Source organism: Erpetoichthys calabaricus, chromosome 6 (assembly GCF_900747795.2).
Source record: "Erpetoichthys calabaricus chromosome 6, fErpCal1.3, whole genome shotgun sequence".
Classification (NCBI taxonomy): domain Eukaryota; kingdom Metazoa; phylum Chordata; class Cladistia; order Polypteriformes; family Polypteridae; genus Erpetoichthys; species Erpetoichthys calabaricus.
The window spans coordinates 192,453,820-192,467,357 of NC_041399.2; the positions used below are offsets into that span (position 1 = coordinate 192,453,820).

At 41.6% G+C, this 13,538-nt stretch overlaps 1 protein-coding gene across 1 annotated transcript in view; it reads right to left on the bottom strand.

Annotated features, from left to right (window-relative positions):
* Positions 1-7,164, bottom strand: part of plcd1a (phospholipase C, delta 1a) — a 146,673-nt gene extending 139,509 nt beyond the window's left edge. The window contains exon 1 of the mRNA XM_051929135.1: positions 6,948-7,164. Coding sequence (XP_051785095.1) covers positions 6,948-6,978 — 31 coding nt within the window. The 5' untranslated portion in view covers positions 6,979-7,164. The remainder of the gene's footprint in view (positions 1-6,947) is intronic.
* Positions 7,165-13,538: the final 6,374 nt, after the last annotated feature.

Genomic DNA, 13,538 nt, shown 5'->3' on the forward strand with positions numbered 1-13,538 from the left:
CTGAAAACAGGCATGGATTCCTTTATGTCCCAGAAAACAGGCATGGATTCCTTTATGTCCCAAGGCTGTGCTGCGGAGTTTAGCAAATGTATGTTCGACAAGAATAAAATTTATCAATTTTCTGATATACTGAGGCAAATTATTTCAACCAAGAGGAGGAATAATGTGATCGTATGAGCATTTGCCACAGTAAATGCATCTTTGTGGCTGCTTCCACCATTTTCTACTGGCGGATGCTGGATGCATGTACAAAGCAAACACATGTACGCCGTCCGAGTACAATCAACGTGCTCTAACTATGAAAGAAATTAACTGTAACTCGGTGAAGGGTTTACATGGCCAAATAACCAAATTAACTCATGGGGAAACCTACACATTTAACTTGGTTTCTCATTGACCAATATTCTGGTTTCTCTAATCACAATAAGGGCATACATGACATTTCTGAAACCTGGATTCTGTGAATAACCGGGTTATTAAAGGACATTGACTAAATAAATTAACACGGCGTCCTGGTAAGTGTGAATGAGTGAATATTATCACCCCCAAGTCAGTGACGGATGCTATTAACCCTGGACTGCTTACTGTGAACGACTAACTATGACAGACCTTGGATAGTAGCAGGTTTTAGGTAAAGTGAGAACTAGTGATCCCACTGAAGTTCATGAATGGTTACACCCAATGATGCATTGACATCTTCAGAACAGGTCATCCATGTTTCAGCCCAGCCAGTACTTGGATGGGACGCCATCTAGGAAATGCTTGGGTCCCTGTGGGATGAAGTGTTGCCATCAGGGAACTAAGCGGCTTACCCTGGTGGTCTATGTGTGGATCCAAATGCCTCAGTGCAGTGCCGGGGATGCTGTACTGTAAAAATGGATGAGACATAAAACTGAGGTCTTGGTCTCTGTGTTCATAAAAGATTCCTGTACAGCTTTTTTCTAGATGTCTTGCTAAATTGACAACCATGCCCTGGTTATTCTGACCCCCTAATCCTCCCCTGTCCCTTATAGGCAAAATATCTCTCTCACCCTACACACCACCTGATACCTAAAGTGTGGTGAGTGTACTGGCACAAGAATGGCTGCCATTGCATCATTGAGGTGAAGCTACACATTGGGGGAGGTTGAAGTGGTTCCTCACTTATCTAAAGTGGTTTGGCTAGTTTAGAAACCTGCTATATAAAAGTAACAAATTAATTCCAATGCTGGGCACAGTTATATATGACTACACTTACTCGTACAGAAAATACTTCCAACGACAATAAAAAAATTTTTGGAAGTCTGCTGCACATTATTTTCCTTTTATTGGTTTTCTAAGCCCACTTAATCCAATTCATATTCACAAGGGAAGGAACGAATCCTGGCAAACTCAACCTCTGGAAGTAACCAACCCTGCACCAGGACCATCACTGGGCCCACTTGATTAATCTAACGCATCTGTCCCTGAGATGGTGGATGAACATCAGAGTACACCGTGAAAACATCTCATGTAGACAGATAGAAAACATGCTGACGGCCACACATAATGAGACCAGGTGTAGGGTTTGAACCCATGATGTTGGATCTGCAAGACAGCATAGCACCACCGTGCTACACAGATACATACCGACATTCTTTTTATCTTTATGAAGACCCCATCCACAACCCCACCAGCACAGATAACACACATTAATCATGATTATCTTTGGAGAAAATGACCTAATCCAGTCAGAGTTCACATCTTCCCTTGGCCTGTCTTGACTGAGGCCTTCAGCCAAGACAATTGTGTGAAACACATGTTCGACAAGCAGTGAGGTGTGACGTCTAATGACCTGGCCGTCCAAGTCTGTGAGACCTCGACTTTTAATTCACTCAGTCTCTAAATGAGGCAACACTAAACTGTACATTTAAAGGCACTATATAAACACAGGGTGCAGAAATTCAGTCTCCATCAAAGTAAAATAAGATGGCCACAGGCACTTTTGAAAATTACTTTCTTAGTTAAGGGAAGTGACTTGGACAAATGAAAGCTCGAGTGTAATTTCAAAGCTCGCACTTTCACAAGCTGATCAGCACAGAGGAGAAGACCGTGAGCACATGTTCTCTTGCAAGGTAAGGACCTTTATTGTGAGCTCTCGGAGCTCCTAACCAGACGACATCCGCTCAACGTGTGGTAAACACTTTTTTTTGTTTTTGTTTTTTTACTTAACAAAGGAAGGTTCCCGTTGTACATCACAACACTCAGCGGCATGCATATAAAAAACTCAGGAGACAGACAACCATCAGCCAACCTGAAGGTAAAGCACAAGAAGAGTAGGAAGCAAATACGTCATCTGACCACAGCCTGAAAAGAAAAATGGCTTAAATAATAACTAACAATACAATTCTGGGGAAATACAGTACCAAGAACTGCAAAATAGGGGACATAAATAGAGGCTTTATAAAAGGCATATTTTGCACAACTCACCCAGATTCAATATGTTCCCCCAAGGGCCTCTTCTAGGATGTGCAGGTCATGTCAATGCCACCCCAGATCAATGCCTCCTGACTTGGCATCCAGTAAATGTGCCAGCCTCAAATTTGTTGCGTTTCAGCTACCAGCATAGACCTCCAGACACAAACTGCTTTTGTAATGTCTGTTCCATTCCCCCACCTTAGCTTACCAGTAACAGGCAATTTTAACCTGGCCCAGTGTGCCCGAGGTGGGAGTGCCATGTATGTCCTGTAACAGACTGGTGCCCTCTCGGACTGACTGCTTCCTGCCTTGCACCCAGTGCTGCAGGGGTAGGCTCCACACACCTGAAACCGAATTGGATTAAGTGGGTTTGAGGACATACATACCGTATACGTGTTTGTACTGAAATTGGGAAGGCAGTATGTTCTTGGGCAGGGGTCTGCAAAGTCTGCTCTGGATGGCCGTAGTGGCTAACAGTTTTGTTATTCATATAAATGAGAAGTCAGTTATTGCTTCAATTTTATTTGTCTGGCACCCGGTCCAGGATTTTTCCCACCTTGCACCCTATGCTAGCTGGGATAGGCTCCAGCATCCCCCGCGACCATGATCTGATGGTCTGAATTAGCAGAACTGTCCGGTTTAACTCCTTCAGGGCTGATGTCAACTTTTGTCGAAATTCAGGGGTAGAGGACGTTAAACCGGCTGTAAACTGTGACAAAACTCACCCTTATGTTTTAGCTCGACTCTCTTTTCTAGAAGGAAAGTTAAGTAGCTTTGCTGATTTAACCTCGATGTCCTACCGCGTACACGAATAGCGAATAGCAAACAACCTCTAAAATGGCATCGACATCTGGCAAGAGACTAAAGCGAATGTGCAAAGTAAAATACTACATGGACATTTTACGTATTATCGCTGAACCGGATTCTGACTTGATGGACTTGGAATTTGATGCAAGTGATCTGGAGATGGAGATCAAAAACGAAAGAGAGGTACCAGCATCGGCTGATCGGTGCTGAACACGTTGTGTAGCTGCTAGCCTAAAGCAGCGTTCGCCTGGGAGGACTACCACTTATGATGACAAGAGGTACAAACCATATTGCACCACACTGCAACTGCCACCACTGCCCACCTGCTGTGCGAAGACAGCCAGGCAGCCGGCCCACCATGCATTCCTGCTGGCCATCGAGGCACCCCTGTGCAGCCACTGCCGCAGAGATGCCAAATATGCGCCAACAGCTGCACAGTTTTATGCTGAATTATGTATGAAACCATTGCTTTGTGTGCTTTTCAGAAAACTGAGTTTTTTGGAAAAAATATTCAGCTCTCAAAGAGTTAATAAAATATATATAAGTGACAAAGTTTATCTGCTACTGGTTACAAATCATTTGAATGATATCCTTTGAAAGGAAAAAAAATATGACACAAGGATGACCCAACATGACAGAATTATAACATTAATAAGCCATAAAATGAAATGAGGTCTGTTAGTGACAAGAACTGGCATTGGGGCTAAAAAGATAGAATTGAACTCCCAAGGCTGCCATTGATAATACAGTGTGACCCTGAGTAACTGAATTCACCTGCCTCACTCGAACTGTGAAATATAATTATATTTACATATTTTATATATGTAAATACAGTATGTATTATATAACATTTATAATACATATTTGCAATACATTCATAAAGTATTCAGACCCCTTCACTTTCTGAACACTTTACATTGTGCTGTATTTAATTTTAAATGGATACATTGGCCATTTTTGCCCATTAATCTACACACAATCACCCATAATGACAAAGTTTTCAATAACGTTGGCAAATTTGTTAAAATAAACAAAAACTGAAATCTCAATGCTTTAGAAATGGTTTTATCCCGTCACCCTGGCCTATGCCTCAGCACAATTTGATCAAGGAGGTCAACAGCGACTTTCCTGGACTTCATGTTTTGGTTTTGTCCTAACGTGCATTGTGAATTCTGGACCCTCTATACACAGGTGTGTGCCTTTCGAAATGACGTCCAGTCAATTCAATTTACCACAGGTGGACTCCAGTCAAGTCTCTGTCACATCTGAAGAAGAATTAAAGAAAACAGGAAGCACCTGAGCACAACCTGGAGTGCCACAGCAAAGGGTCTGAGCGAGAGAGTTCAGTTTTTAATTTGTAATACATTTGCAAGCCTTTCAAAAAACATGTTCTCACTTTGTCATTATGGGTAATTGTGTGTAGACTGATAGGCAAAATTGTCCACTTAAAAGTTAAAATCTACAACACAATAAAAAAATGTGCAGACAGTGAAAGGGTCTGACTCCAGTGCATATGAATGAACTGAATTCAGCTTCAGGCCAGTCAAAAGGCTCATAGTAATAAAAACAATAATATGAAAGTTGCATTTAGTAATAACTTGTGACAAAGCGATACATTACAGTGCACTATGTGTTGCACTCCGTACCACAGAGATATTCTTTCCAGTCAGAAATCAATTTGTCACTTGGTCACTTACTTGCCGGACATAACGTCAGAAAAGGGCAATGTAAGGAGGTAATTTGAGCCATCAGATTTTATTCCATTAGTTAATCTAATAAAAGGCATGCAGTTTATACACACACATACTATATATATATATATATATATATATATACACACACACACAGATTACACACATATATATATACACACACTTATAAAAACACATATATACTCTGATACTGTACATATACACACAAGAATATATACACGTTTTATATATACAGTACATTTATATAACAGTGATTTCACACGCATGCAGTAAAATTAAGTCAAGATATCTTCAGATGTTTGTTATACCAAACTGGATTAACCATTTCATTTTTTATTTATGCAGCACATCTGAGAAAAGTGCGCTAGCCTCTTCTGTCCAAATAAGTACTGTATGTTCCTCGATTCAAAAGTTTAAAAATGGGTTCAACCTTTGTTATTTTCAATTCATATTCCTCTATCAATGAATCTTAACGGATCTCTGCTCAGCCCAACCTACTCTGGAGTCGTATATCTGTTGGCCGGAGCAACACCTTTAAAATTAAACGACTTTGTTTTCAGTTGGTATTCTTGTAAGCATGCACAGAGTGGTGTGTCAAGTTCTCCGGTAAAATGCTAATATACAAACTTAAAAAAAATATTAATTTTATACCAACTATACACCTAAACCACCAATTTCTTTAAACCTGTATGGAATCAAATTAATCTGAAACTGATTAGCATAAATAGATACCAGCAATATCTATCTGTCCACGAATTAATTTTTGTCAGCGGCGGAAAGTCAAATAAGTCAAGGTGTAATCTTCAAGAAGCCGTGTAAAGCCGTACACTCTCAGGTCGGCACTGTAAAGGAGCTCCCGTGTGCGCAGACCGCTGCAGGGACACAGGCGGCCGTACACACTTTAGTGATGTTTGCACAAAAACACGCAGAAAGGTTCCTCGTGCTCAGACAGAAACACGGTAAAAACAATTTTTTTTTTTTTTTTTTCTGCGATGTGATCGATCTACTGAATGTGCTTTTCTCCAAAACACTAAAATATCATTAAGCTTGTGGAACACAAAAATAAGCAGGTGTGCCACCACAACATAATCGTTCTTTCAACCACATTTACACTAATAACGGAATGGAAGAGCTTACTTAAGCACTTTTACTTTTTAAGACCGCTTAGTCCATTTTTAACGTGATGTTTCGACGGAACTTATTCTGCGTCATCGGGCACAAGAGTCCTGGACGAGGTATCAGTCCAGCGTCCAGTCCGCTCTCACTTACTTGACCAGTTTAGAGGTGCCATAATATGCATACAACTGTCATCGGGCGCGCTAAACGTTATCCAATCCTTCCATCATCCTGAGCAGGGTTTTGGTTTTGGTTTTTGGGAACCGCAGCACTTCCCATACCCTTCGTTGACTCTACATGGCCTCTCCGTGCCAGCGGGATTTTTCTCCGGGTGCTCAGGTTTCCTCCGGCAGCCCAAAGACGTTTAACTAACAAGACTGCAAACTAGACTGGATCTGAGCAAATCAATTGCATACTTTCTACTTATAAAGTAGTGAGAAGAAACCGACTAATGCAGTTACCAGCAAGCCCTGTCGTGCCATCGATCAGACAATCTCGTCACCGCCTACCTGACCGCCGTATAACGTGCCGAACCACGCGCCCTTTAAGTCAGCTAACGCCAACTTTTGACTTTGACGCTCGTTTCTTTCACAGCTAAACTGCCAACCTAACAGCACAAATGATCCAACTTCTAAACCATCTGAATCTGCACCAAGTGTACTTTTGCAAGTCCCGTCCAAATTTCTGACACAATCGGAGTCTGGGAACTCCCATGAAGATGGCACTCTGTAACCCCCTTCGAGATCTTCAGCACTAATGACAAACACCGACCTGTACTGTGATTGAGGGGTGGATGTTCGGATTGCGCGACTGTCCCGACACAATCAAACTACTGGGACGAATAAAGACAAAGTGAATTAATTAACGTCTTCTTACCGCAATTGCTTGCGCTGCCGTTCACTGCCATCCTCCTGATGACTGGGGTCCAAATGTCGAATGGAGTTCAGGAGCGATTCGTTTTCATCCACGGGAACAGAATTCGTTTGCGTAAACAAATCGCGTACCCTCCGGTAATATCGAGATTAGCGAGACACGTCAAGAATGCGCCTGGGTGTCAATCGAAGAGACGCGAGGCTCTGCGCTGGGAGCCACACCCAGCGGGGCAGGGCAACCTCCGCCTCCCAGGCGCTGGAGAATTCTGTTACAAGTCTGACATTCTTGTGTTGTTAAAGAAATGGGAAAGAAACTCCAAAACAAACCAAATTTAACTCCCCGGGTTTTAAATGACGGCTCCCGTTATGCAATTTTACAAACAATCTGCAAATTGTGAGCGAACGGGATTATGGGTTTGCAGAATCGAGTGAAAAATTAGACGCTTTTCTTACATGTTAGAGACAAACATGCCTGACGTATTTAAAAAAACTGACCCCAGAGGTGATACATCGAAAAAGGGCCTTCCTATTACTGGATTTTCAAATGGAAAAAAAGTTGATAGCACAAGTAACCCACACGTGGCTGTTTTCTGATGTTATGTCCGGCAAGTACGTGACCAAGTGACAAATGGTGCTGCTTGATGGAAAATTGTACAAGAACGTGGAAAAACTGAGACATTAATGGATTTAGAACTGGAAACAATGTGCCTGTGGCACGGCAAAGCACAGTACACTCTAATGCGATGTTTTAGTATTTGTTTATCACCAGTTATTACTAAACGCAATATTATTATTATGGGCGGCACAGTGGGTAGCGCTGCTGCCTCGCAGTAAGGAGAGCCGGGTTCGTTTCCCGGGTCCTCCCTGCATGGAGTTTGCATGTTCTTCCCGTGTCTGCATGGGTTTCCTACGGGTACTCCGGTTTCATCACATAGTCCAAAGACATGAAGGTTAGGTGCATTGGCGATCCTAAATTGTCCCTAGTGTGTGCTTGGTGGGTGTGTGTGTGTTCGCGCGCCCTGCGGTGGGGTGGGCTGGTGCCCTGCCTGGGGTTTCTTTCCTGCCTTGCGCCCTGTGTTGGCTAGGATTGGCTCCAGCAATGACCCTGTTAGTCAGGATATAGCGGGTTGGATAATGGATGGATGGTTTACTATTATTATTTGTTTAGCAGAAGCTTTTACCCACAGCAATTTACAAAAGAGGTCAACATAATCCAGTATCAACAGTAGGGACTGTTTGAAAACAAGTATTACAGTACAAGCGTTCAAAAGTGATTTCCACAAGTTATTTTTATTATTACTACTGCTGCTACTACCAGAATCTGGACTGACCTGAAGTAGAGTTTAGTTTATTCCTATATGCTAGTTAGAGAGCTTCTGGATTTGTCAAATACAAAAAGACTGCACATATTACACAAATGACAAGTTACGGAAAATAAATAAAAATATAAATATACACAACCATGGAGAACTCTTAAAAATAAAGGTGCCAGAGTGGTTCTTCAGAGCAGTGCCACAGGGGAACCATTTTTGGTTCCAAATAGACCCACCCACATGAATGTTCCAGAAAGAACCTTCATTTCTTTCGGTCTGTAACAGGCTCCATACGGTAATAGCCATGCGCAGATTGTACCAAATTTGTGAAATACTGATGGCTTATTGATTTTGAAAGGACAGTGTTTACATGTCCAGTAACACAAGCTCAGTTCAGGTTTGCTTAATCTGTTAGTGTCCTGCCAGGTAACCTACCCATATATTAAACATTTCAGTTTTTTCCACGTATTAGGACGTTTTTCAAAGCACAAAAAACCAACTGCATCTTCAAAGAACCCGTCCCAAAATGAAATGGTGCTCTGACAAGCAATGGAGCTACAAGGAACCACACAACCCAGTAAAGAACTTTATAGTGCCATTTAAGAACCATTATTTATAAGAGTTAGGGGCACCTCATAAGTCCACCATCTCAGGCTTGAATACTAGGCCTGACCGTTATCCCTGTGGAGCTCACAAGTTCTGTATATGTCAGCATGGCTTTCCCTCCCACATTCACATAGGCATACATCATACATCAATTGCTGGTGGTGAATAGACACCTGTGAGGTCCTAAGCTCCTTCTCGCCCAGTCAGGTCTACTAGTGATCCGCGCCTGGTGATGCCTTCTCCGCATGGTATCAGATCTCAGTCCAGACTCGATTCATACATAGCTCCCCCATGGTGGAACGAGCTGGCCAGCTCCATCCAAACCGCTAACTACCTCAATGGGTTTAAGAAGTATTTGGAGGCCCTCTTGTTTTGTGAATATCCATTTAATACATAATGCCTTTGATAGGTTCTTGTAAGTAAGGAAAGATGAACTAGCTTTGTGTTCTCTTTGGTTTAGAGAACTTCAATTGTGAGGAACAAATATGTGCCCTTGTCCTGTAACACTTGTTCCTAAATAGTCCCCCAGATTGATGTTTACTCTATTATGTTGACCTCTTCATGTCAAGTTAGGTCAAGTGGCTTTATTGTCATACCATTCACACACCGCATTGCAGAATATACAGTGACACGGATGAAGATTCAGCAGGATCATGGTACAAAATATACATAAACACAGGACAGGTGCAAAACAGGTAAAGAACTATACTATACTATAATAGATAAATAAATAATTACAAATAAATAATTGATAAGTGGATACTAATAAATAATAACAGTAAAACTAATAATAAGAAACAACAGTAGTATCAAGTGTAACAAATATAAATTTTCTACTGGGGCAGCTCTGAGGGCAGTGGGGCAGCACAGAGTTTTGAGTCCGGCCAGCCAAGGAGTAGAAGCTGCTTTAGTAACTGGCAGAGCTGGTTCAGATGTTACAATACCTTCTGTCAGATGGAAGTGGGACAAAGAGACCATATGAGGGGTGGGAAAGTCCTTCACAATGCTTTATAAAGATGTCTTCAATGAAAGGCAGAGAGGACCCAACAATCTTTTCTGAAGTGTGCACTGTAGGACTCAGAGACACTGCAGTTCCCAAACCCGACAGTGATACAGCTGGTCAGAACACTTTCAGTGGTACCCCCACAGAATTTGGGGAGGTAGTCTTTCCTTCTTCAGCTGCAGAAGGAAGTGAGGATGCTGTTAATCGATCAAGTAAGGTCAGCTGCCAGTTCCACCGCATAGCCCTTGATGTGCAGTGTAGTGTGGACAGCAGGGGCCTTCCTGAAGTCAACAATCATCTCTTTCGTGTTGTCCACATTAAAAGGCAGATTGTTGCATTTGCACCAGTCCCCCAGTTGTCATATCTTCATTCTGTAAGCTGACTCATCTCCATTGCTGATGACACCTACCATTGTTGAGACATCCACAAACTTAATGATGGTGTTGAAACTGTGCGCAGCAGTACAATCATGAGTTAGCGGAGTGAACAGAAGTGGGCTGAGTATGCAGCCCTGGGGGAGTTCTGGCGTCTCTTGGTCAGGCTCTTTTCTAAGACACTGTGAATAAAAGTCTTTACCAAGTGAATAAACATTAAGTATAAATGTAAATTGACCCCAGTGTACATGTAGGTGATTGCTGCAACAGAAAAGCATCCTGTCCAGCCTTGCACCCAGGTTCAGCCTACTGAAACATTGAGTTGGATTAAGCGGATTTATATTTTATGAGGCTTGAGCCTATTTGAACAGTGTTACATCCAGAACAGAGTCGAAGTGTGGATAGGGTACCAGTTCATTTAGAGTGGCGATTCAACATAACGTGTACATCTTTGAGTTCCATCCATCCATCCATTATCCAACCCTGCTATATCCTAACACAGGGTCACGGGGGTCTGCTGGAGCCAATCCCAGCCAACACGGGGCACAAGGCAGGAAACAAACCCCGGGCAGGGGTTTCCATACACCAAGGAAAATTTAGAATCACCAATGCACCTAACCTGCATGTCTTTGAACTGTGGGAGGAAACCAGAGTACCCGGAGAAAACTCCACGCAGGGAGGACCCGGGAAGCGAACCCAGATGTCCTTACTGCGAGACAGCCGCACTACCACTGCGCCACCATGCTGCCCCTCTTTGAGGGGAGATTGGGAATTAAATATAAGTCCCTATTACTGAGACGCAGCAGTGCTAACCAACATGCCACAAACACCTATTCTCAAAACATTACATATAAAAGGTAACATATGCATATTGTATATGGTAACAGTTATGGAAGGATAATTATAGGACGGAAGCCAAGTCAGGTGATCTAGAAATCACAGGGTTCTGGGTTGGAGCGAATCTGTTACACTTGTGTCTTTAATGGGATACCCTTTGTTGTAGATGGTGACTTTAAGAAGAGAGATGTGTAACAAATTTAAAGCTGAAGTTTCATATAAGAGATGTGCAATGACACCAACACCACAGTAAGAAGAGCAAAAGTAGCTGCCAAGGTGTAAAGAAGTAAACAAACACGCAAGGCCAGAGGAATCTGTAATTGTTACTACTGATAAGAGAAACCTGTCATATCTGTAGCAACCATCTTAAACATTTCGTATCTATAGCAACTGTCATACCAGGGGCTTTAGCCATCTCTGTGATGTCTGTCAGGTTACACATGAGTGACATCAAGAGTTATTCAAGTATGGAGAAATAGTGTCATCTCTTTTCCCAACTTTTATTTATTTCTGTTTATTGCTTGTTTAATTTGATACAGTACATATGTGTAGTAGAAGTTGTAGAATTGTCTTCTGTACAGAGTAAACTGATATTCCTCCCTGTATATCTGACATGAAACACATTGCCACTTACTGGCACCATGACAAACAAGAATGGATGAGAATTCATAACTCCATTTTACTCAATAGAAAACACAAATCAGCCAACTCCTAACTCCTGTTTCTATACCAATTATTCAATGACAATCTCAGCGTCTGAAACCTTGAGATAAACTCCAGTATAGTTAGACAGTCTCATCTGGAACTACAGCATGCATGCTAATGAGTGCTTTTGTGCTTTATGTTCCCGTATTACATTTGGAAATATGTGCAAGTGCCATGCGCCCGTGCTTCGTGAAAAAGGCCGTGAAAGAATTACAAAATGAACGAACGCTGTGAATGCAAACGTAAGTGACGTTTCGTACAGATTTTACATGGCTGAAACATTTTTGAAAAGTTCTATTTTTTATATACCCTGTCCTGTACGGTCATGTGAAAAAGTAAGTACACCCCATGAAATGTTTTTTTCGTTTTTTTAACACATCTAGATTTGATCTTCTTTTAAACTGCATCTTTAGATAAAGGTGATATAAATAATAAAGAAAATTTAATTTGCTGTAATTCTTTCAACCAAAAAATGAACAGAAATGCCATTTCCATCTGTGCAAAAAGTAAGTCCCCCCTTGGCTGTAACAGCTGGTATTGCCCCCCTCAAGTCAGCATTTCCTCTGTCTAGCACTCTTTGACATTGACTGGCAGAAAGTTCTTCCCATTTCTCCATGCAGAATTCTTTCTACTTTCTGATGTTGGAGGGGTGTTCTGTGTGCACATCCTTTTTCAAATCCTCCCACTGTATCTCGATGGGACTGAGATCTGGGCTTTGACTTGGACATTCTAGAATTCTCCATTTATTTCTTTTCAGCCATTCCTTGGTGAATTTGCTTATATGTTTAGGGTCATTGTCATTTTGAAAGGTCTACTTTTAGCTAGGCTTCAATCCTCTGGTGGAAGATCTAACATTTTCCGCAGGCACTCTCTGGTGCAATGAAGAATTCAAAGTGGATTCTATGATGGCGAGTTGCCCAGGCCAAAGTGTAGCAAAGCAGCCCCAAACCATAACATTTCCACCACCATGATTTACAGATGGTATACCAGGTTCTTCTAGTCAAATGCAGTCTTCAGTTTTCATCAAACATGTTAAATGCCTCTATCTTTGTTTCATCTGTCCAGAACACATTGTTCCAGAAGTCCTGGTCTTTGCCTAGATGTTCATGGGCAAACTTTCATCTTGCCCTGGTGTTCTTTCTGTTTCCTCCTGGCACTCTTCACATGTAGAACTAATTTGTGCAGCCCTTTTCTAATGGTAGATCATACAGTTAAACATTGACAGTGACAAGAGTTACTTGTAGGTCCTATTATGCAATTCTGGACACATTTGCAGTTGTTTGAAACCTTCTACATTTGTAGATAATCTTCCTGATATTTGCATGGTTAATTTGCAATTGTTTGATGATGTTTTTAAATGTTCTCCCAGACTCATAGGCACCCATAACCGTCTTTCTGAAGGCTTCAGAGAGCTCTTTGTGTGTTAAAAGTGTGTTAAAACACACTTTAACAGCAAAGAGCAAACCAAACTAAATATCTGATGTTTAAATAAAATGGGTTCTGACAAGGTCCTCTCTAATTACTGCATGTTCTGAACACATTCACATGATCTGGTGCAATTGGTTTCTAATTTGAGGCACTTGAAGCAGCTATAAGTGTAGCGGTGGACTTACTTTATCCACATGCAAAATTTGCATTTGTGTCTCTTTAAATTATGCGATGGACTACAAAATGTAAAAGTGGTCTGATGTTTCTTATATTATATCCCCTAAATCTAAGCATACTGTTTTTAAGGAAGATCAAATCTTCCTAATATG